The 25,752-nt window shown below is 47.1% G+C and overlaps 1 protein-coding gene across 9 annotated transcripts in view; it reads right to left on the reverse strand.

Annotated features, from left to right (window-relative positions):
• Window positions 1-25,752, reverse strand: part of LOC140386893 (rap1 GTPase-activating protein 2-like) — a 618,530-nt gene that overhangs the window by 28,632 nt on the left and 564,146 nt on the right. For all 9 annotated transcript variants that reach the window (XM_072469730.1, XM_072469729.1, XM_072469728.1 and 6 more), the window contains 6 exons: window positions 23,378-23,533; window positions 22,907-22,978; window positions 21,094-21,180; window positions 19,954-20,088; window positions 4,305-4,442; window positions 2,339-2,436 (listed from right to left, as the gene is read on the reverse strand). In XM_072469730.1, the coding sequence (XP_072325831.1) occupies window positions 2,339-2,436; window positions 4,305-4,442; window positions 19,954-20,088; window positions 21,094-21,180; window positions 22,907-22,978; window positions 23,378-23,533 (686 nt within the window). The remainder of the gene's footprint in view (window positions 1-2,338; window positions 2,437-4,304; window positions 4,443-19,953; window positions 20,089-21,093; window positions 21,181-22,906; window positions 22,979-23,377; window positions 23,534-25,752) is intronic.

Here is a 25,752-nt window from a genome sequence, read left to right on the forward strand (position 1 = left end):
TCTGCCAGTATCTCTGAAACACGGCATTATCCTTTGCTCTGCTCCTTCTGCTCGTCTTGATTCAATAGCTGGCTGCCTGACTCAGATACTTTCAGTCAGAATGGTCAAACATCCAAATTAATTAAGGTGCATCTACAGCTTTGTTAAGCAGCTCATCTAACCATAATCATCATTTGTTAAAAACAAATGGCTGGTCACTGAGTAACTATCTTTAAAGGGTCGGGACTTCTTTGAAAATTCTCCAATATTGCCACGGAGTGTCCAGCAATAAAGGGGAAGCTCATGGACACCTTTGTGGGCAACCTGGGATGACACAAATTCCCGGGGCATTAAATTATTACTGTTAATTTTCACAGCTTAGTAGTTGGATAAAATATTGGAAGTGAAAAGAAATGACTGTTTGACTGGGTGAGGCAGTTATGGGTGGGCATCTCCAGGGAACTCTGCAATTGGAGCTGGCAACCCCCAAATCATCAGCATGGGTTGAGTTTACATACCAAGCACTTCATCACAGGCTCCTAGTCATGGCCATAGACTGGAGTCATTACGGACAAAAGTTGGCCAATTGGCCCAGCCACTCCGTGCTGACTCTCTGTGGAGAAATCCAGTGATCCCTATTCAGTCCCCATAGTCTGCACGTTTCTTCCCCTCCAATGTCCTTTTTGAAATTTGCCTTTGAAATCATTCATCGTCTCCACTTTCAATGCCCTCCTAGACAACAAATTCCAGGTTCCTCGCACAAGACCTCGGGGGATTTTCCAGCCTTTCCTGCCGCTCGGATCTTCGGGTCCCGCCAAAGGTGACACCCCCCCCCCCCCCCCACCTGCTGGAATCGCGCGCGCTTTGTCCTGATAGGCTGGGCGTCCCATGGCCTCCGACGTTTGCCAAGGCCTTGGTTGGGGAGCTGACACGACCCCCGATGTTCGTTACAACGCTATTACCCAGATGGGGTTACCAACTCTGGTTGGACTGACCTCTGGAGCATTTCATGCCTCCAATTGCTCCCTCCAGCCAATCAACCTTCCTTCGCCACCTCAATGTTTTTAGGACACATCAAAAAGTGTCCAGAGGAAATTAAAAGGAACACTCGATGTTTTTGTGAATGTCGCTCAGATGTATCTCCTGCGTTGCTTGCAGCAATGCCCAGGAGAATAACCATCGATTTTGGAGAGTCCAGGGCAATCCTTGAGGGTTGGCAACCCTGTCCTTCAGAGACTGGTCGCAGCACATTTCAAGTTTTATCTCAAAATGTTTTTCCATTGTAGATATAGTCACTGCAGAAACAGGTGAAATATGGGCCACAGATTTGGGACAACAGCAATTAAAACATGGCGTACGGCAGTGTTGGGGTTAGGGTGCGGTGTGCAGGGCTAGAGTGCCGATCACTTAAACTTTGATGTCAAATAGCAGATGCCAGGTAGGCCCCTCTGTTATCCAATTTTCCATTGTATCAACTTCAACACGCCAAGGCCCCTTTGACAGCATCTTCCAAACCCATGAACTCTGCCACCTAGGAGGCCAAGGGCAGCAGCTGCATGGTAGCAACACCACCTGCAAGTTACCCCTCCATGTCACACGCCCGCCGGACTTGGAACTATTCCTTCACTGTCGCTCGGTCAAAATCCTGGAAATCCTCCCTAACAGCACTGCGGGTCTACCTGCGCCACATAGACTGCAGAGGTTCAAGAATGTGGCTTACTATCACCTGCTGAACGGCAATTAGGGATGATCGATAAGTGCTGACCTAGTGTTTGGCCAAGGATTGCAGTCTTACCTGGTCTGCTCTACATGTGACTTTAGACCCACAGCAAATGTGGTTGACTTTTAACTGCCCCCCTGAAATGGCCTAGCAAGCCACTCCATTCAAAGGCAATTTGGGATGGGCAACAAATGCTGGCCCAACCAGCGAGGCCCACATCCCATAAAAGAGTAAGGAGAAAAGATATCTCGGGTGGAGATGAGATAAAATGTTTTCATTTAGAGAATTGTTAAATCTGAATGCTCTTCCGGATGAGGTGGTGGGAGCAGATTCTCTCAATAGCTTGATAAGGGAGTTGAATGAGTATTGACAAAGGAGCTTACAGGGTTACTGTCAAAATATAGGGTTGTGGGACTAAACCTCTTTCAAAGAATCAGTACGGGCACAGTGGGCTGAATAGCCTCCTTCTGTGCCGCAAGCTTCTATAATTCTTCATTGATTCTAACTTTTACCTGTATCACCAGGGACATTAAAAAGGTCGGTAAGGTACAAGTGAAGCAGAGGTAAAATAAGACAAAACAACAAAAGTAATTGAAGAAAAACCAAGCAGAGAAGGCACTCTGGAGGCCACACACTTACCAGCGTGGTCTGCCGTCCAATTGACTGTCTGAGCTTGTATGGGGTCGAGGAAAGAGAGCTGATCTTCTTTTCACTGGGCTCTTCAGTAACTTTGCTTGCTGCCAAAATAAACGAGAAGTTTGCTACACAAGGAGATTGCTGCGTCAATGCAGAAATGGATGAGATATGGGTCGCTAGACTAGGCCAACAGCAGTTGTGGTTTAGATGTCAGCAGAAGTTGACAAACTCCTTTGATTGCAATTGATTCCCTTTACCTGATGACGCTGGCAGGGTTTGTATCACGGGTTAAACTACTTGTTGGATATGGTAGCACCTGTGGTTACATGAAGCCACGAGCTAAGCATAGTGATATCATGGCTATGTTATAAATAACCGACTGATCACTAGGAGTCTCACTGGTATATATGTGAATGTTAGAGTCAGCTGACCTCAGATTGGCTGGAGGAGGTTGAAGAGAGAGGTTGCTCGCTTTACTGTTATTCATCGATTGTCTTGTATGTAGTTTACCCACAGTTTTTTTTCCTCTTTTTAAAAGAAATTTAGAGTATCCAATTAAGGGGCAATTTAGCGCGGCCAATCCACCTAGTTTGCACATTTTGGGGGTGTGGGGGCGAAACCCACGCAAACACTTGGAGAATGTGCAAACTCCACACGGACAGTGACCCAGAGCCGGGATCGAACCTGGGACTTTGGCGCCGTGAGGCCGCAGTGCTAACCCACTGCGCCACCGTGCTGCCCTAGTTTATCCACAGTTAATGTTAATAAATCGTTTACTGCTTTAGCTTTATCTTCTAATAAATTAAGCCATCCGACAAGAACATTACTCCAAGGCTAATATTATTGTACTAAGAGCTAACCTCAAATTCTTCTTGGGTTTGACACTGGCCCAACCTTGTGGACTGATGGGCTTGAAGCGTTTTCACTGAACACCCAACTACCATAATGCCCGAACCATCAGTGCAAATAGGACCGAAATCGGAATCATGAAGTGCCCGACCAGTGTCCACTCGGAGGTACCTCTCGCAGGCCTGGCTCTGTGTTGAAACATTTATGATCCGGAGGGGCATTGACAGGGTGGATGTGGAAAGGATCTTTCCTCCTGTCGGAAAATCTAGAACGGGGGTGGGGGAGGGGGTGTCACTTTAAAAATAAAGGGTCGTTCATTTAAGACGGAGGTGAGGAGAGTATTTTCTCTGAGAGGGCCGTGAATTTCTGGAACTCTCGTCCTCAAAAAGCAGCGGAAGCAGAGTCTTTGAATATTTTGAGGCAAGGCTAGATAGATTCTTAATTAACAAGAGGAGTGAAAGATTATCGGGGGTCGGCAAGAGTGTGGGGCTGAAGCTACAATCAGATCAGCCATGATCTTATTGAATGGTGCAGCAGGCTCGAGGGGCCGAGTGGCATAGCTTGTATGTTTGCAGGTGTCATGTACAGTTGCATCAAATGGATACCCTATATTTCTGAACTCACCATTCCTGCACTTGAGCTTCAGTAGGACTGACAACTATCTCTAGGCCCTTAGTGGCTGATCTAGCTGTTGATGTTGGCAGGTCTGATATCCTGTCACATTCTCTAAGCTTTCATAAACTTCAGTAATTGAATGTATTTGAGAGATTGGCAGATCGTCTAAAGTACAGATCATCTAAAGTACAATTTATTCTAAATCAGTTTAATTCTAATATAATTTTGGATATTGAAAATTAACAACGATTGTGATTCGTAAATGAAATTCGTCATGATGGAGGGGAACAAGCCCACCATCAGTTTTATGGAGATTTACATAAATCCTCTTAATCCTAGGTTCCTGTAGTTTGTTCCCCCCTATTTCTGTGGGGAGTGACTGCCCTCTAATAGACTGATGCGTGCAATGGGCTGATTCTACCTAGGGAATTCCTGGTACACCTGGCTATCAGTTACCGAATGGGACTTTGCTGCATTGTCTAAGGATGGAGTGACGTGTACTCACGTTAGGTGGGTGCTTGATGATTTCCATGACGCTGTGCGGGATCCCGCCACTCTGGCTACCTGGCAACCCTCCGCTGTGGTGCTTCTTGTGACTCGACACCATGGTCTCCATCGAATGGCTGCGAACACGGATCGCCCTCTATTTTGGAAAGAAATACGTGGGTCTGTGAAGTGAACAAAGGGTTCCTGTCTCTGATACAAAAATCAATCAGTGATATAAATCTGCATTGTCTATTTTAACCATTTCCAATCCTTGGCTCATTCTGAATTTTCACCTGGCTGGCTCACCATTGTTCAGCTTCTCTCTGTAGCACAGGCTACACAACACCCATGTATTTTCTATTCCAGAAAGCCAGAAGGTGAGGGATGGTAATGGAGCCACTATTTACTGAGTCTTGCATTTATTTACTGAGTGACACATTACAAGCATATAACTCCTAACTACACCAGTTTCAATAAGTGTCTTGTTATACTCTTGGGTAGAACAATAAATTAAAGAAATGAACTAATTAACAGCCCCAAGTGCCCTACTACATATAGTGAAACCCTAATTAATGTCTCCACCTGCATATAATTAAACACAATTGACATACAATTAACACAGTACCTATATTAGTAGGATGTTTTGGGCATATAACATTATGGGATGTTATATTAATATTATTAGGATGTTATGGGCAGGCATTTATGTACAATAGTTCAAGAGTCAACCAAGCCTGTTTTTCTTTCTTCTGCTTATCTGAATTTGGCACTCATAGAACATATAGTGCAGAAGGAGGCCATTCGGCCCATCGAGTTTGCACCGACCCACTTAAGCCCTCAATTCCACCCTATGCCCGTAACCCAATAACCCCTCCTAACCTTTTTGGACACCAAGGGCAATTCAGCATGGCCAATCCACCTAACCTGCACGTCTTTGGACTGTGGGAGGAAACCGGAGCACCCGGAGGAAACCCACGCACACACGGGGAGAACGTGCAGACTCCGCACAGACAGTGACCCAATGGGGAATCGAACCTGGGACCCTGGCGCTGTGAAGCTACAGTGCTAGCCACCTGGGCTACCCACAACTTTGGGTGAAATATCTGGGGGAAATATGTTGGTGCTGGGGAAATGGACCTCTTCTCCCATCAGGATAAGTCAGCCTTTCCTGGTCAGGTATAGTGTATTATTTAATCAGTCCTCCCTCCGTTCTATCACAGGTCATCCCCTTTTCTTCCTTCCCTTCTCCCGCTTTACCCAGGCTCGGTCACGGCTTGAAAAAGAATTCATTTCTAAAATTGTGCCGTTCTTCATTGACCTGATATCTCTTTCCGCAGATACTGCCAGACCTGCTGAGCGTTCCAGCGTTTTAAAATAAATTTCATATTTGCAGCATTCCCAGTGTTGTGATTTTGCTTCAGCTATAGTGAAGCTCGTTGGATACAGGGTTATAGTAGCCCATAATCTGCTCCAAAATTGTGAATTAGCTCCAAACACACAGGGACACCCGTACGGTACCAATGTGATATTCTCTGTATATTTGAGCTCATCCAAAATTCCAACTCACGCCACGTCCAGTTCACCCACCTCTCCTGTGTTTGCTGACCTACACTGACCCACGGTCCAGCAATGCCTTGATTTTACAATTCTCATCCTTGCGCGTATACCCCCCACCACGACCTCACTCCATTCCATCTCCGAAACCTGCTCCGGCTCTACAAATGTGAGGTAATGCATTTTGGAAGGTCTAAACAAATGTGAGGTAATGCATTTTGGAAGGTCTAATGCAGGTAGGGAATATACAGTGAGTGGTAGAACCCTCAAGAGTATTGAAAGTCAGAGAGATCTAGGAGTACAGGTCCACAGGTCATTGAAAGGGGCTACTCAGGTGGAGAAGGTAGTCAAGAAGGCATACAGCATGCTTGCCTTCATTGGTCGGGGCATTGAGTATAAGAATTGGCAAGTCATGTTGCAGCTGTATAGAATCTTAGTTAGGCCACACTTGGAGTATAGTGTTCAATTCTGGTCGCCACACTACCAGAAGGATGTGGAGGCTTTAGAGAGGGTGCAGAAGGGATTTACCAGAATGTTGCCTGGTATGGAGGGCATTAGCTATGAGGAGCGGTTGAATAAACTCGGTTTGTTCTCACTGGAACGAAGGAGGTTGAGGGGAGACCTGATAGAGGTATACAAAATTATGAGGGGCATAGACCGAGTGGATAGTCAGAGGCTTTTCCCCAGGGTAGAGGGGTCAATTACTAGGGGGCATAGGTTTAAGGTGAGAGGGGCAAGGTTTAGAGTAGATGTACGAGGCAAGTTTTTTACGCAGAGGGTAGTGGGTGCCTGGAACTCGCTACCGGAGGAGGTGGTGGAAGCAGGGACGATAGTGACATTTAAGGGGCATCTTGACAAATACATGAATAGGATGGGAATAGAGGGATACGGACCGAGGAAGTGTAGAAGACTCCAGCTCTAGCCTCTTGCAAATCCCCCAATTTCCATCACTCCCCTCCCATCGGCTGCTGCATTTTCAGCCTCTCTGCCTCTTTCAACATGCTCATTAACAACCTAATTCCTGTCCCAAGCGTTCCCCTGTCCTAACATCTGCACATGTGCCTCAGTATCACTTTTGCTTCCTATCGTTTTGCCAAAGTGCCTTGTCACGATTTACATTAAAGGCGCTATAGGAATGCAAGTTATTGTTATTGCTGCTGCCATTTAGAACATTTGGCCAGGGTTACCAATTTAATGCTGAATCACGGGTGGCTGGTGACCAGATAAAACCTATCTCATTCTTAAAAACACAAGTGCGGACCGACCCACCATCCACCTCTAGATGGGGATCCATTCGGAGGTTCACCAGATTGATTCCGGGGATGAAAGGGTTGACGTATGAGGAGAGATTAAACAGTTTGGGCTTATACTCGCTGGAGCTCAGAAGGATGAGATGGGATTTGATTGAGGTGTATAAAATACTAAAAGGGATTGATAAAGTGAATGTAAACCAAATGTTCCCCCATGTCATAGATTATCATAGAATTTACAGCGCAGAAGGAGGCCATTCAGCCCATCGAGTGTGCACCGGCTCTTGGAAAGAGCACCCTACCCAAGGTCAACACCTCCACCCTATCCCCAGAACCCAGTAACCCCACCCAACACTAAGGGCAATTTTGGACACTAAGGGCAATTTATCATGGCCAATCCACCTAACCTGCACATCTTTGGACTGTGGGAGGAAACCGGAGCACCCGAAGGAAACCCACGCACACACGGGGAGAATGTGCAGACTCCGCACAGACAGTGACCCAAGCCGGAATCGAACCTGGGACCCTGGAGCTGAGAAGCAATTGTGCTATCCACAATGCTACCGTGCTGCCCCACGGGACAATCTAGAATGAGAGGTCACAAATATGGGTTGAGACGGCAGATTTAAAACTGAGATGAGGAGGAACTACTTCTCGCAGAGGGTGGTGAATTTGTGGAACTCGCTGCCCCATAGTGCGGTGGAACCTGAGTCATTAAATGGTTTCAAGATGGAGATAGATATATTCCTGATTTTAAAAAGGGGTTAAAGGGATTTGGGGAGGTGGATTTGAGACCAGGAAGAGATTAGCCATGATCTGATAAAATGACAGAGCAGGCTCAAAGGGCTGAATTGCCTACATCTGCTGCTAATTCCTACGTTCCTATTTTAGATCTATAAATGTCAGTGGAGCTTAACCCATGGATCTACTTTCCAAACAGGTTGCCAAGTTTATCCTCATTTATATCGGCAGACATTCGCGGTCACCATGTGTGAGCATAGCATCAGAGCCAAAGCTACAATTCTGTCCGGCACAGTGTCTGTTTCACAAGCTTTAGCCCCATTTGAGGTAGTTTCTTTACCATGGTTGTTTTGTCCCATCCCATAAACCCATTCCCCAAACACAAACAAAACCGGCCACAACATTCTTTGGGCAGGTATTCGTTTCTCCTCCCTCTTTAAAGTGGAAGATTAATTGTTCGAAGAAAACTGGGCCTGGAATGCGAGGCATGTGTCACCTTGAAAGCTGTGAAGGCTTTTGTCAATAGAGTTTATATTTTGTCTCGGGCTCACTCGCAGCTAAAACCAATGTCCTTTTGTGTTCTTTTTACTTTGCAGATTAGAGCAGTCGAGGATTAAAAAAAAAAAAGAGGTTTAGCTGCCTCTTCCAAATCATTCCAAGCTTGATTTTTCTAAATGAACAGCTTCTCTGTTCAACGCCACTTCAAGACACAGGCTGCAGAATGTCAGTGTGGTAAACCACTGTTGTACTTATATTAGAGGTTGTACGGTATAACCTGCACCACAGGTTCACCTGTGGCCCCTGCCTGCTGGCTCTGCCCAGGAGGCGGGGTATAAATATGCGTGTCCTCCAGCTCGCAGCCATTTCGCCAGCTGCTGTGGGAGGCCATGCATCTGATACCAATAAAGCCTCAGTTTGGATTCAACTTTCGTCTTTAAGTCAAATTGATCGTGCCTCAATTTATTGGTATCAGTTTCGAAGGATGGACCTCCGTATTAAACCAGATCGCCTGCAGCTGGACCCGCACTCAAGCGACGCCAGAAAGGACTTCCAGCACTGGCTAGCTTGGTTTGATGCGTATATCAACGCGGCGCCGACCCCTGTTCCAGAGGCTCAGAAGATCCAGATCTTATATTCCAGGCTCAGCTCCAAAGTCTTCCCGCTGATCCAGGATGCGCCAAACTACGCCGAAGCCATGACTCGACTCAAGGACAACTACAAGCAGAAGACAAACACGCTCTTCGCCAGGCAAGCGCTCGCAACCCGTTCGCAACTACCGGGTGAGTCCATAGAAGACTTCTGGAGGGCCCTAATCCCACTAGTCCGGGACTGTGATTGCCAGGACGTTACAGCTAATGAACACTCAAACCTCCTTATGAGGGACGCCTTTGTGACCGGAATTGGGTCAGATATCATACGTCAGCGGCTCCTATAAGGGGCCACGCGCGACCTCGCAGAGACTAAAACACTAGCACTCTCCATGACGGTCGTCCTGCGCAACGTCCAGTCCTACGCCCCCAGCCGCGCGGCACACCCCTCCTATGCGTCATGGTCCTCACAGGCAGCCGCCCCAGCGGGGGCGCTGCCCACCCAATACGCCTGCGCTACACGCCAGCCAGCAAATCCCAGGGGCCCCGATGCTACTTTTGCGGCCAGCAAAAGCACCCCCGCCAACGCTGCCAGGCCCGCGCTGCCCTTTGTAAAACCTGCGGGAAGAAGGGCCACTTCGCTGCGGTGTGCCAGGCCCCCACCCCCCCCAGTCACGGACAATGGGCGCCGCCATCTTCTCCTCCCCCAAGACCATGTGCGATTCATGGGTGCTGCGATTTTGTAACCAGCAAGATCTCCAGCACATGGACACAACCAGCGTTCCAAGATCTGAACTCAACGGCCGCCCCATTACCCGACGACCAACCAAGGCTCGCCTCCATGTCACTCGACCAGTCTTGCCTGCATAACCTGACCAACGCATCCACCAGCGTGAAAGTCGATGGCCATGTGACCTCCTGCCTGCTGGACTCCGGGAGCACCGAGAGCTTTATACACCCGGATACGGTAAGGCGCTGCTCCCTCGCGATACACCCCGCCAATCAAAAAATCTCCCTGGCCTCCGGATCCCATTGCGTAGCGATCCGGGGGTACTGTACGGTCACGCTCACGGTCCAGGGCGTAGAATTCCAGGGCTTCTGCCTCCACGTTCTCCCTAAACTCTGCGCTGCACTGATCCTCGGCCTGGATTTCCAGAGCAACCTCCAGAGCCTAACCCTTAAATTCGGCGGACCCTTACCACCCCTTACTGTGTGCGGTCACGCGACCCTAAAGGTCGACCCACCTTCCCTCTTTGCTAATCTAACTCCAGATTGCAAACCCGTCACCACCAGGAACAGACGGTATAGCACCCAGGACAAGACCTTCCTCAGGTCCGAAGTCCAGCGGTTGCTTCGGGAAGGCATCATCGAGGCCAGCAACAGCCCCTGTAGAGCTCAAGTGGTAGTGGTTAAATCTGGGGAGAAACACCAAATGGTCATGGACTACAGCCAGACCATCAACCGGTACACGCAGCTCAACGCGTACCCCCTCCCACGCATATCTGACATGGTTAACCAGATTGCACAGTACCGGGTCTTCTCAACGGTGGACCTGAAATCCGCCTACCACCAGCTCCCCATCCGTAAATCGGGTCATCCATACACTCTCTTCGAGGCAGATGGCCGTCTATATCACTTCCTTGAGGTCCCCTTCGGCGTCACTAACGGGGGCTCGGTCGTCCAAAGGGAGATGGCCCGAATGGTCGACTGGTACGGTTTGCGGGCCACGTTTTTGTACCTAGACAATGTCACCATCTGCGGCCATGATCAGCAGGACCACGACGCCAACCTTGCTAAATTTCTCCGCACCGCTACTCTCTTAAACCTCACTTACAACAAGGAGAAGTATGTGTTCAGCACGAACCGTTTAGCCATCCTCGGCTATGTGGTCCAGAACGGAGTTTTTGGGCCCGATCCTGACCGCATGCGCCCCCTCATGGAGCTCCCCCTCCCCCACTGCCCCAAGACCCTCAAACGCTGCCTTGGGTTCTTTTCATATTACGCGCAGTGGGTCCCAAACTATGCAGACAAGGCTCGCCCAGTCATACAGTCCACCCAGTTTCCCCTGACGGCCGAGGCCCAACAGGCCTTCGCCCGGATCAGAGCTGATATTGCCAAGGCCACAATGCACGCTGTAGATGAAACACTGCCCTTCCAAGTAGAAAGCGACGCATCAGACGTCACCCTTGCCGCCACCCTCAACCAGGCAGGCAGGCCCGTGGCATTCTTTTCCCGCACCCTTCATGCCTCTGAAATTCGGCACTCATTCGTCGAAAAAGAGGCCCAAGCTATCATTGAAGCTGTGCGGCATTGGAGGCATTACCTGGCTGGCAGGAGATTTACTCTCCTCATTGACCAACGGTTAGTAGCCTTTATGTTCAACAACACACAGCGGGGCAAGATCAAAAATGATAAAATCTTACGGTGGAGAATCGAGCTCTCCACCTATAATTAGGAGATTAGGTATCATCCTGGTAAACTCAACAAGCCCCCAGATGCCCTATCCCGAGGTACATGTGCCAGCGCACAGGTAGACCGACTCCGGACTCTGCACGACAGCCTTTGTCACCCAGGGGTCACATGGTTGTACCACTTCATTGAGGCACAAAATTTGCCCTACTCCGTCGAGGAAGGACAATCACCAGGGACTGCCAGGTCTGTGCGGAGTGCAAGCCGCACTTGTACCGGCTGGACCGCGCGCGCCTGTTGAAGGCCTCCCGCCCCTCTGAACGCCTCAGCATGGACTTCAAAGGCCCCCTCCCCTCCACCGATCGTCACACATATTTCCTCAGTGTGATCGATGAATACTCCCGGTTCCCCTTCGCCATCCCTTGCCCCGACATGACGTCTGCCACCGTCATTAAAGCCCTCAATTCGATCTTCACTCTGTTCGGTTTCCCTGCCTACATCCTCAGTGACAGGGGATCCTCATTCATGAGTGACGAGCAGCGTCAGTTCCTGCTCAGTTGGGTTATCGCATCCAGCAGAACGACAAGCTACAACCCCCGGGGAAACGGACAGGTATAAAGGGAGAATGGGACGGTATGGAGGGCCGTCCAGCTGGCCCGACGGTCCAGAAACCTCCCGGCCTCCCGCTGGCAAGAGGTCCTCCCTGATGCACTATATTCCATTCGCTCGTTACTCTGCACTGCCACTAACAATACACTGCATGAACGTCTTTTTGCCTTCCACAGGAAGTCCACATCCGGGGTGTCGCTCCCGACTTGGCTCACAGCTCCAGGAACCGTGCTTCTCCGTAAACATGTGCGGCTCCACAAGGCGGACCCATTGGTGGAGAGGGTACACTTGCTCCACGCAAACCCCCAGTACGCCTACGTGGCGTTCCCCGACTGCCGCCAGGATACCGTCTCCCTCAGGGACCTGGCACCATCAGGTTCCACCCCCAGACCACCCCCGTCGCCACCCTCTCCTCCCCTGTCGCTCAGAACACCACCCCCCAGGACCGTCCGTCCTCCCCCTGCCCACACCCGTCGATGAAGAGGATTTTGGCACGCTCCTGGAGTCACCCTCGACCAGGTCAGCACCAACATAGCCGTCACCACTTCGTCACTCTCAAAGGATCATCAAGGCCCCGGACCGGCTGAATCTCTGACCGGTCCACCGGTCGCCAAGAGACATTTGTTTTGCTCTGTAAATGTTAAAATCATGATTGTACATAGTTCTCCACCACCCCTGCCGGACTCAATTTTAACAGGGGGTGAATGTAGTAAACCACTGTTCTACTTCTATTACAGTACGAAGTCTTACAACACCAGGTTAAAGTCCAACAGTTTGTTTCGATGTCACTAGCTTTCGGAGCGCTGCTCCTTCCTCAGGTGAATGAAGAGTATGTTCCAGAAACACATATATAGACAAATTCAAAGATGCCAAACAATGCTTGGAATGTGAGCATTAGCAGGTGATTAAATCTTTACAGATCCAGAGATGGGGTAACCCCAGGTTAAAGAGGTGTGAATTGTCTCAAGCCAGGACAGTTGGTAGGATTTTGCAGGCCAGATGGTGGGGGATGAATGTAATGCGACATGAATCCCAGGTCCCGGTTGAGGCCGCACTCATGTGTGCGGAACTTGGCTATAAGTTTCTGCTCGGCGATTCTGCGTTGTCGCGCGTCCTGAAGGCCGCCTTGGAGAACGCTTACCCGGAGATCAGAGGCTGAATGCCCTTGACTGCTGAAGTGTTCCCCGACTGGAAGGGAACATTCCTGCCTGGTGATTGCCGCACGGTGTCCGTTCATGAGTGCGGCCTCAACCGGGACCTGGGATTCATGCCGCATTACATTCATCTCCCACCATCTGGCCTGCAAAATCCTACCAACTGTCCTGGCTTGACACAATTCACACCTCTTTAACCTGGGGTTACCCCATCTCTGGATCTGTAAAGATTTAATCACCTGCTAATGGTCGCATTCCTAGCATTGAATGGCATCTTTGAATTTGTCTATATATGTGTTTCTGGAACATACTCTTCATTCACCTGAGGAAGGAGCAGCGCTCCGAAAGCTAGTGACATCGAAACAAACCTGTTGGACTTTAACCTGGTGTTGTAAGACTTCGTACTGTGCTCACCCCAGTCCAACGCCGGCATCTCCACATCATGTACTTATATTAGAGGTTGTACGGTAGAACCTGCACTATAGGTTCACCTGTGGCACCTGCCATTTCGCCAGCCTGTGGGAGGCCACACATCTGATACCAATAAAGCCTCAGTTTGGATTCAACTTTCGTCTTTAAGTCAAATTGATCGTGCCTCAGTCAGAAAATCCAACTCTGCTGCAGCATCTAGCAATCAAACACAGTAAGAGAGCCAGGGACTGGAGGGGAGGGGGGGGGGGGGGGGGAGGAAGGGCAGGAACAACAACTGAGGGAGCCAGAAGGGAGAAAAGCGAGGGGAACACAGGCGGGAAAGGAGACACCAGGGATGACAGCGACCACTTGAAAACGCGGCAAAGGAAAAAGAGCGAAAAGAAGAAACGATGAAATAAACCCATGTAAATAGCGACCGCGATGTAAATAACGCTGTCCCCCTTTTAAAATTCATATTGTTCTGTGTATTTATATTTTGTTATGTATACCAAAACCCAATAAAAATATATTTTTTTAAATTGACAAATGTGTCTGCGGACTGAGGTTTGTGTACGATTGCGCTGCCTACCTTTTCAGTCGCTAATTATTTTTCACAGGTCTGCAGCTCCCTGAGACAGTTCCACATCGGCTGTCCCCGAGGACTAACCCTTTTTTCGGCACCCGCCATCCTCCAACCCCAATCCCCGGGCATAGGGTTGAGAGAATTAGGGAAGTTACCACGTGGCTAAAGGAGTGGTGCGGGAAAGAGGGATTCCATTTCATGGGGCATTGGCATCAGTACTGGGGCAGGAGGGACCTGTACCGTTGGGACGGTCTTCACCTGAACCATTCTGGGACCAGTGTTCTAGCGAATAGGATAAATAGGTTGGTCACAAGGACTTTAAACTAGCAAGTTGGGGGGAAGGGAAGGGTAAAGCTATGGACAGTATAATGGTTAATGGAGAGCAAGGCAGCAGGTTACGTGACAGGTTATTATGTAGAGATATGGGTTCAAAGACAAGGAAAATTAGGAGAAAGGGTAAGAGGAAAAATAATTTGCAAAAAGTTACTGATCAAGGTGTCAGGATTCATAACAAAGACATAAAAAACAACATAAGTGTACTTTACCTGAATGCTCGTAGTATACGGAATAAGGTGAATGAGTTGATGGCGCAAATCATCGTGAATGACTATGATTTAGTGGCCATTACTGAAACATGGTTAAAAGATGGTCACGACTGGGAGTTAAATATCCAAGGGTATCAAACTGTACAAAAGGATAGAATGGACGGTAAGGGTGGTGGTGTAGCTTTGTTGTTTAAGGATGGCATCCGGGCAATAGTAAGGGATGATATTGGTGCTATGGAGGACAAGGTTGAATCAATTTGGGTGGAAATCAGGAATAGTAAGGCGAAAAGGTCACTGATAGGAGCAGTCTATAGGCCACCAAATAGTAACAGGATGGTAGGGCAGGCAATAAGCAAAGAAATAACGGATGCATGTAGAAATGGTACAACGGTTATCATGGGAGATTTTAATTTGCATGTCGATTGGTTTAACCAGTTTGGTAAAGGCAGCCTTGAGGAGGAGTTTATAGAATGTGTCCGGGATAATTTCCTGGAACAGTATGTAATGGAACCTACAAGGGAACAAGCGGTCCTAGATCTGGTCCTGTGTAATGAGGCAGGATTGATTAATGATCTCATAGTTCGGGATCCTCTTGGAAGGAGCGACCACAATATGGTGGAATTTAAAATACAGTTGGAGGATGACAAGGTAAAATCAAACACTAGTGTTTTGTGCTTAAACAAAGGCGATTACAATGGGATGAGAGAAGAACTAGCTAAGGTAGACTGGAAGCAAAGACTTCACGGTGAAGCAGTTGAGGAACAGTGGAGAACCTTCCGAGCGATCTTTCACAGTGTTCAGAAAAGGTTCATACCGACAAAAAAGAAAGATGGTAGAAAAGGGTAAAATCGACCGTGGATATCTAAGGAGGTGAGGGAGAGTATCAAATTGAAGGAAAAAACATACAAAGTGGCAAAAATTAGTGGGAGACTAGAGGACTGGGAAGTCTTTAGGGGACAACAGAAAGCTACTAAAAAAGCTATAAAGAAGAGTAAGGTAGACTATGAAAGTAAACTGGCTCAGAACATAAAAGCAGATAGTAAAAGCTTCTACAAATATATAAGACAAAAAAGAGTGGCTAAGGTAAATATTGGTCCTTTGGAAGATGAGAAGAGAGATTTAATAATAGGAGACGGGGAAATGGCTGAGGAGCTGAGCAGGTTTTTTGGGTCAGTCTTCACAGTGGAAGACACAAATAACATGCCAGTGGCTGATGGAAATAAAGATATGATAGGTGAGGACCTTGAGATGATTGTAATCACTAAGGAGGCAGTATTGGGCAAGCTAATGGGGCTAAAGGTAGACAAGTCTCCTGGCCCGGATGGGATGCATCCCAGAGTGTTAAAAGAGATGGCTAGGGAAATTGTAAACACACTAGTGATAATTTATCAAAATTCACTGGACTCTGGGGTGGTCCCAGAGGATTGGAAAGTAACAAACGTGACACCACTGTTTAAAAAAGGAGGTCGGCAGAAAGCGGGTAATTATAGGCCGGTAAGCTTAAATTCGGTTGTAGGGAAAATGCTGGAATCTATCATTGAGGAGGAAATAGCGGGGCACCTGGAGGGAAATTGTCCCATTGGGCAGACACAGCATGGGTTCATAAAGGGGAGGTCGTGTCTGACTAATTTGGTAGAATTTTTTGAGGACGTTACCAGTGCAGTAGATAACGGGGAGCCAATGGATGTGGTATATCTGGGTTTCCAGAAAGCTTTTGACAAGGTGCCACACAAAAGGTTGCTGCATAAACTAAAGATGCATGGCATTGAGGGTAAAGTGGTAGCATGGGTAGAGGATTGGTTAACTAACAGAAAGCAGAGAGTGGGGATAAATGGGTGTTTCTCTGGTTGGCAACCTGTAACTAGTGGGGTCCCTCAAGGATCAGTGTTGGGCCCGCAGTTGTTCACAATCTACATAGATGATTTGGAGTTGGGGACCAAGTGCAATGTGGCAAAGTTTGCAGACGACACTAAGATGAGTGGTAAAGCAAAAAGTGCAGAGGATACCAGAAGTCAGCAGAAGGATTTGGATAGGTTAGGTGAATGGGCTAGGGTCTGGCAGATGGAATTCAATGTTGCCAAGTGTGAGGCTATCCATTTTATGGAGGAATAACAGCAGAATGAATTATTATTTAAACGGTAAGATGTTAAAACATGCTGCTGTGCAGAGGGACCTGGGTGTGCTGGTGCACGAGTCGCAAAAAGTTGGTGTGCAGGTGCAACAGGTGATTAAGAAGGCTAATCGAGTTTTGTCTTTCATTGCTAGAGGGATGGAGTTCAAGACTAGGGAGGTTATGCTGCAATTGTATAAGGTGTTGGTGAGGCCACATCTGGAGTATTGTGTTCAGTTTTGGTCTCCTTACCTGAGAAAGGACATATTGGCACTGGAGGGAGTGCAGAGGAGATTCACTAGGTTGATCCCAGAGTTGAGGGAATTAGATTATGACGAGAGGTTGAGTAGACTGGGACTGTACTCACTGGAGTTTAGAAGGATGCGGGGATCTTATTGAAACATATAAAATTATGAAGGGAATAGATAAGATAGATGCGGGCAGGTTGTTTCCACTGGTCAGGGAAAGCAAAACTAGGGGGCATAGCCTCAAAATAAGGGGAAGTAGATTTAGGACCGAGTTTAGGAGGAACTTCTTCACCCAAAGGGTTGTGAATCTCTGGAATTCCTTGCCCAGTGAAGCAGTTGAGGCTCCTTCTTTAAAAGTTTTTAAGAAAAAGATAGATACCTTTCTAAAGAATAAAGGGATTTGGGGATATATATGGTGTATGGGCCGGAGAGTGGAGCTGAGTCCACAAAGATCAGCCATGATCTCATTAAATGGCGGAGCAGGCTCGAGGGGCCAGGTGGCCTACTCCTGCTCCCAGTTCTTCTGTTCTTAACACTAAAAAAATTACAGTAGCGATACATGCTGGCTGCCATTTAATTAGCGTTCCAGGAACAATTGAAGCCAGAAACACTTTTAACACCCACTTTCGGGCCCGCCAACTACATGTGCCCAATGGGTACAAAATAAAGGCCAAGGATGTTGCAAAGGGGCCTGGACAGATTTAAATGAGTGAACAAAACAGTAGTAGATAGAGTTCAATCTGGGGAAGTGTGAGGTCTATTATTCTGGATCTGAGAAAGACAAATAGTAACATCTTCTTAATACTTGAATCGACGTCTACATGTGACCCTGAAACTAAAGGAGCTAGCTGGCACAATCAAATAAATTAGCACCTCGTTATCTCCGAAGAGACACTACCAACACCCCTGTGGGCTGCCTAGACCAAATTCATCAGCATTTCCTAACCCAGGCTGGCCAACTGGAGCCTAATCATCTGCTAGGGCAAACGGCAACCTTCATTTCAATTCTTAGTGGTTGGGACATTTAACCATCTCAGGGGCCCAGGCAAGGGATATACGACCTTTGTCAAAGACAATATGAAGAGGTGGGAGACATGTGGCATGGATTTCTAGCTTGTGTGACCAGAAACTCAGTCTGCTGTTTACCATCCAACAGGCAGCCTCACAGGAAATGACTTCTGTTCAAATGTAATTCCTGGCCCGATCTACACTCTTTCTGCTGGAACTTCTGCTGGTACCATTGCCTATAAGACTGATTAATTTCTGTGTGCCTTTCCCATTGTGTGTCGCAAATGCCACTAGAAAAGTGAATTATACAGCATTGGTGTTCACCCTGCTGATCTCCATGAAGGAATATCTTGATTCTGGACTCTGGTACCCATGTGAAACCCCATTTTGTTTCTTTGTTGTCTCTGCATTGTAAATCTTTCTTTTCTCCATCCTCCTTTTACAGTATGAATGCAACATTGCAACTCCCCTCCTTCAACTATTGGGTGTGTGCAAATAAAGGAACCCTTTGAGTTCATCCTACCTCGAGTTTGCTGTGGGGCTATTAATAGAAATTGGATCACATCAAAACCAATGGGTTGGGAAATATGCCACTGCTTATAAATGGGAAAGCAAATCAAAAACACCTTTCTGTTTATGGATGGGTCAAGAGAGGAGAAGCCAGTGCTATTTATATTAACTCCCCCCTCCCCCCACCTGTGTGTAACAATGTACACACATCACTAAGGATACAGGTACAAAAAGTAATCAAAAATCAATGGAATTCTGCATTTTCATAGAATTTACAGTGCAGAAGGAGGCCATTTGGCTCAGCGAGTCTGCACCGGCTCATGGAAAGAGCACCCCACTTAAGTCCACACCTCCATCCTATCCCCGTAACCCAGCAACCCCACCTAACTAAGGGCAATTTAGCATGGCCAATACACCGAACCCAGCACATCTTTGGACTGTGGGAGGAAACCGGAGCACCCGGAGGAAACCCGGAGAGAACGTGCAGACTCCGCACAGACAGTGACCCAAGCCCGGAATCGAACCTGGGACCCTGGAGCTGTGAAGCAATTGTGCTAACCACTATGCTACCGTGCTGCCCTCTTTATCTGAAGAGGATTGGAATACAAAAGTCAAGAAATAACACTTCAGTTGTTTCAGCTTCATCATCTGCTATTTGAAGAATTGCAGAGGGCAGAATTCTCAACAAGGAAATATTGGCAGTGCATATTCAGTAAAACGAGATCAGCGTAATATGTTAAGTTGTGAGGATTGGCTGTATAAACTTGCTTTATTTCCTTCAGTTGAGAAAGTTGATGGGCAATTTAATCGAGGTGTTTACAATGATAAAAATGTTCCATTGGGGCTGATATTCAATGGGGAAGATGTACAATAAGAATGTTTCAATGGGGTAGATGATCAATGATAAAAATGCTTCTATAGGTAGATGCTTCAAAGCCATTTCCACTGGCAAGGATGTCTAGAACAAGGGTGAATAATCTTGACATTATGCCGTGCTATTTAGGAGTGAAATCAGAAAAATCTGTCAAACACTTTCCCTCAAGATTTATGTAAGGCATAAGTTTAAGAATAAGAGGCCATCCTTTTAATACTGAGACGAGGACATTGTTTTCCTGTCAGAGTGTTCATTAACGTGTGGAATTCTGTTCTCCAGAGATGGGAACTGGGTCATTACATTTATTCAAGGATGACTTAGGCAGGTTTTTGATAGATTAAGGGTCAAGGGTTATGGAGGTGCAGACAGGAGAGTGGCGTCGAGACCACAGTCACATCAGGCATGATCGGTGCGGACTTGGTGGGCCCAAGGGCCTCTTCTGTACTGTATGATTCTAAGATTCTTATTGAATGGCAGAGGAGGCTCGAGGAATGAAAAGGGCCTCTTGTTCCTAAATTCCTACGTTCCTGATATGCCAGGTTAGGATACAGCCTTTCTGAATAGGTGGCTTTACCTTGAAAGATTCTAGGAACCCTCCATGGCCGCCATTCTCCATCTTCTCTTCATCAGAGCCCAGCCCCAACATGGCCTGTGTCTGGCTGTGGAGTTCATCGTGCAGGTTGTCCAACAGCGCTGCCCGTGTGCGATTCTGTGCAGCGAGATTGAAAACATACTTAATGTGACATACAACAAGGGTCATCTTTTTGTACAATGTATAAATGTTAGACTGGAGATGAACAAAAGATGCTGCTTGTCCTGCACCTTCCAAATCCATGGCCAGTACCATCTAGAAGGTCAAAGGCAGCGGAAACCTGGGAACACCACCACCTGCAAGTTCCCCTCCAAGCCACTCACCATCCTTGTTGTATTATCATAAATGTAAGAACTGCAAATTTTAATGAAATGCCTAAATCAGTCACTAGAGGGAGCTAGAGATACACGTATGTAAGACATTGATGTTAAGCCTCGTGGGGGAGAGAAGTGAAGGAGTTAGCTAGAGTACAGACTAAAGGAAAAATAGTGTGAGTAAGAGCAGATCATAGTTTACAAAAGTGCAGAGATCAGTAGCAGGTGAGTAGTGGATTATATGTTAATTGTCAACTATTATTTAGGAGTACGTGTCAAATCTAAATGAGTAATGTTAATAAATTAAGAGCTTTGTTCAAGTTAAAGCTATGTTGTGGTCTTTGTGAGCACTGTGCCAACCACCCTGAATTTAGCAACACAAAGAACACCACAATCCTGACTTGGAAATATATTGCTGTTCCTTCACTGTTGCTGGATCAAAATCCTGGAAGTTTCTTCCTAACAGCACAGTGGGTGTACCTACACCACATGGACTGCAGGGGTTGAAGGAGGCAGCTCACCACCACCTTCTCATGAGCAGTTAGGAATGGGCAATAAATGCAGGCTTGGCCAGCGAATCCCACATCCCAAGAATATCTTTATTTAAAAACCAGTGAAGTATATTTTATTGTTCCAATCTTTGGCATTAACCAAAACAATAACGTGGGGATTCTATGATTTACTTTACTTTGATGAAAAGGAAGATTGCACCGCAATTTTCACTCCTGATTTTGGACAGCCACATTGGCCAGATTGTTGAGAGAATCATTCTTCTGCATTCCTCACAATGTTTAATGTACATTCTTACCTCCAGCTTTGCAAACTTCTCAGACTTGTAGCAGGCGGATTCTGCGTTGATAAGCTTTGTGAGGAGAAACTCTCTGAATTCAGGACCCTAGGCATAAAAAGTGTGTCTTCAGGAGTTTGATTTGTGAAATACATTTCAGGATAACTTGGATGTATTTCCCCCTAGACTCCACAGCTACACCCCAAAGTGGTGGGTGGAAAAGGTTTAACCCTATCCCAATACATTCCTGATCTCGGCCAGCTGCCACACAGAGGCAACAAGAATGGCTATGCTACTTGGCAACAGTGGCTGCATGGAATGAAGAGAATTCTAAAGACGCAACCCATGTTATATGACTCTCTGGCACAGTACGTAAGTACACACAAGTGCTTCAGAAACAGGTGTGTAACATATGAGAACCACCATCATGTTCCTCTGGACTATATTGACAGAAGATTGTTTGAGTTACAAAAAGAAATACATTAAATAACACAAGAATCAAATTTCCATAGAATCCCTCCAGTGCAGAAGGAGGCCTTTTGGCCCATCAAGTCTGCACCGACCCTCTGAAAGAGCACCCCACCCAGGCCCACTCCCTCGCTCAATCCCCGTAACCCCAACTAATCTTTGGACTGTGGAAGGAAGCCGGAGTACCCGGGGACACGGGGAGAATGCAAACTCCACACAGTCACACAAGGCCGGAATTGAACACGGGTCCTTGGCGCTCTGAGGCAGCAGTGCTAAACGCTGTGCCATTGCGCTGCCTGATTTCGAAAGATTCAGGTTCTAAATCCTTATAACATTTGTCTCCTCCGGCCTGCTCCGCCACTCGATATGATCGTGGCTGATCTGGTCGTGGTCTCGAGGCCACCTTCCTGTCTGCCCTTCCTCTATAACCCTTGATCCCCTTGTCAAAAACCTGTCTAACTCGGCCTTGAATAAATTCCACGATCCAGCCTCTACTGCTCTCTGGGGAAGAGAATGCCGCAGATTAATGACCTTCAGAGAAAACAATTCTCCCCATCTTCGTCTTAAAAGGGAGCCCTCGAATTTTAAACTGAGGCCCCTGGTTCTCGGCTCTCCCATAAGATCTTATACTTTTCCATATGGTCACCTCTCATTCTTCTAAATTCCACTGGGTGTAGGCCCAGCCTGTCTGACCTTTCTTCACAACCTTCCATTTCCTCATTGTAGGAATGAGTTGAGTGAACCTGTTCCGAACAAAATTACATCCCTTTTTTGAAATAAGGAGACCAAATCTGTACACAGTACTCCGGATGTGATCTCACCAAGGACCTCTACAGCTGCAGTACAATTTCCCTACTCTTACATTCCACTCCCTTTGCAATGAAGACCATGCCACTTGCCTTCCTAATCACTTGCTATACATGCATCCTAACTTCTTGTGATTCACATGGGATAGCCAGATCCCTCCATAACGCAGAGTTCTGCCATCCCTCTCCATTTAATGAGTATACTGCTTTTCTATTCTTCCTGCCACAGTGCACAGGTTCCCATTTCCCCATTTTATACTCCATCAGTCAGCCTTCTTACTCACTCACTTAAAATGTCCATAACCCTTTGTTGACTCTTTACCTCCTCTTGATAGTTGACTTTCCTCCCTATCCACGCATCATTGGGCAAATTTAGCTACCAGACATTTATCCAAGTCATTGACACCGATTGTGATTAGCTGAGCCTCCTAGTTCTAGACTCCCCAGCCAGGAGAAACAGCCTCCCAAGGTCCTTTCTGTAAGAGACGCCTGCTGTGTGGAAGATTTCCACCTTGTAGATGCAAAATAAACTCTGTTGGACAGAAATTGGACCCGCTCACCTTTTTAAACACAGGCTGTGTGGGCAATGGGGGGCCAAAGAGACGAACACCCTCTCGAGCAGTGACCGAAACCTGCCAAGGACGGGAAGATGATTGTTAGAGTTTTGTTTTTCTGAATGAATTTAAGCCCACATTAAGCAGATATACAGTGGATGCCATTCACCTAAACATCAGTCGAATGACCTTCTTCTGTGCTTCTGATTTTGATTTATGAATGGCTTCAGCGAACAAGGTGTGTAAAATTGGTTCACGACGAGTGTGATGTACGCGACTAACAAAAATCAATTTCACCCCCATTGTGCCTTTCACTTGTTCAGTTTACAGTAGCGAAGATAGCAATGTCGCAAATAAGTCACTAAGAGAGACAAGTCGGCATTAATGTGCCATTTTTGTTTTGGGGCTGGTTCAGTTGGGGGCGGGAAGCCATTCTTCCCCCTATTACTTTGACCCAGTGTGTTCCAGAACTGTTACCTTATAAGTAGTTCTTTCTGCACAGGAAGTCTCCACCTGCACCACAATGTAAGCGTGAAGGAAATTGGAAGCGATCATATCCGGAACAAAAGGTGTGTTTTCCTCTTGGAACACGATGGCCACAATGTCATTCCCGATGTGCCGTTTTCTTTGCAGCTGTTATGGAGAAACTCAAAGATTAGCCAAAGCGAGTTCCACATCTTAAACGGGGAAGACATCACATTCCTGGATACCAGGGAAAATTGAAATGGCCGGTTCTAAAACTCATCATAGAATCATAGAATCCCTACGGTGCAGAAAGAGGCCATTCGGCCCATCAAGTCTACACCGATCCACTCTGCCCTACACCCGTAATCCAGTAACCTAACCTGCACATCTCTGGACACTAAGGGGCAATTTAGTACGGCCAATCCATCTAACCTGCACACCTTTGGACTGTGGGAAGAAACCGGTGCATCCAGAGGAAACCCACGCAGACACAAGGATAACTTACAGACACCGCACAGACAGTCATCCAAGGTCGCAATTAGAGAATTTATTTCTCTTAGGTGCTTCGCTCAAATGAATCCTCACATTTCTCTTTTACGAAGACAATATTGTCTAAGTACGTTTACCGTAAGAAGCACACATTGGTGAAAAGTGCAGAAACATGATGGAACAGAAATGTAATTGGACTTCAAATTTGGATCTCCAGCACCCACATTGATAGATCGTGCCATGAATAATAAATCTTTAAGTTTTGAGGGGGTTGCTCATGTGTTCTTATGCAGCTAGTCTGCTGTGATTGAGTATCTGAATTTCCATATGATAAACACATATGTAAGTCATTGCTTTTGCCTTTCTCATATTTCACTAACTTGCTCTCCTAACAATGGGGTAATTGTTTTAAACTGATCAACTTACAGAGTTTAAAAGAACAGAGAACATACAGTGCAGAAGGAGGCTATTCGGCCCAGCGAGTCTGCACCTACCCACTTAAGCCCTCACTTCCACCCTATCCCCGTAACTGAATAACCCATCCTAACTTTTTTGGTCACTAAGGGCAATTTATCATGGCCAATCCACCTAACCTGCACGTCTCTGGACTGTGGGAGGAAACCGGAGCACCCGGAGGAAACACACGCAGACACGGGGAGAACGTGCAGACCGGGCACAGGCAGTGACCCAGCAGGGAATCGAACCTGGGACCCTGGCTGAAGCCACAGTGCTAACAACTTGTGCTACCGTGCTGCCCCAAATATTGGGATATCTAGTTGCTGACCCCTTTGCCTTTTCCACCTTTCTTGCAAAACAGCTGACCCACACCGGGAGGGATAATATGCCTGAGGTATGAGGTGACCTTTTCACTTAACTGGCAGGGAGAATAAAAAGGAAGCCTATTATTTAATTGGTGAGAGATTGTAGGGGTCTGAGATTGAGAGGGAGCTGGGTGACCGAGTGCATGAATCACAATAGGCTCGTACGCAGGTACAGCAAGTAGTCAGGAAAGCTAATTGAATTTTATCATTTATTAGGGAGGTTATGTTTCAGGGTATTGGTGAGACCACATTTGGAGTACTTTGTACCGTTTTGGGCTCCTTATTTAAGGAAGGATGTAAATGCATTGGACACAGTTCAGAGAAGGTTTACTGGACTAATACCAGAAATGATTTCTGAGGAAAGGTTGGACAGACTAGGCTTGTATTCACTGAAGTTAGAAGAGTAAGAGGTGATTGATTGAAACGTATAAGATCTTGAGAGGGGGGTCTTGACAGGGTGGATGTGGAGGGGATGTTTCCTCTTGTAGGAGAACCTAGAACTAGGAGTCACTTTGGTGACAAACATTGGAACATCCTCCTCCGTTTAGGCTGGTCTATCACAATGACATGAAAGCTGTGATTCATTTTTAAAAAGTACCCAATTAACTTTTCCAATTTCGGTGCAATTTAGCATGGCCAATCCACCTAGCCTGCACATCTTTGGGTTGTGGGGGTGAGACCCACACAGACACGGGGAGAATGTGCAAACTCCACGCGGACAGTGACCCGGGGCCGGGGTTGAACCCGGGTCCTTGGCGCCGAGAGGCACCAGTGCTAACCACTGCGCCACCGTGCCACCTGAAACCTGTGATTCTGACCAATGGATCCATCACAAACAAAATTTAGATGTGGTTAGGGTCAAGCCGGGCTGTGCCATCACACTGAAACGTCTCTCGTTCTTTCTTGCTGCAATGCTCCATCTCATCACAAGCACGTTCCCTGTAGTGGAGTTAAACTACAGAACAAACAGGAATTTGTTCAATCTCCGCCGCCTGCAGGGCAGATCCAAGGCCATCCCATCGCCTGTCATTGAACTGCAGGATGCAGGTGATGCATGTGTCTGCGCACACTCGGAGG

The sequence above is a fragment of the Scyliorhinus torazame genome, chromosome 12 (assembly GCF_047496885.1).
Source record: "Scyliorhinus torazame isolate Kashiwa2021f chromosome 12, sScyTor2.1, whole genome shotgun sequence".
NCBI lineage: Eukaryota > Metazoa > Chordata > Chondrichthyes > Carcharhiniformes > Scyliorhinidae > Scyliorhinus > Scyliorhinus torazame.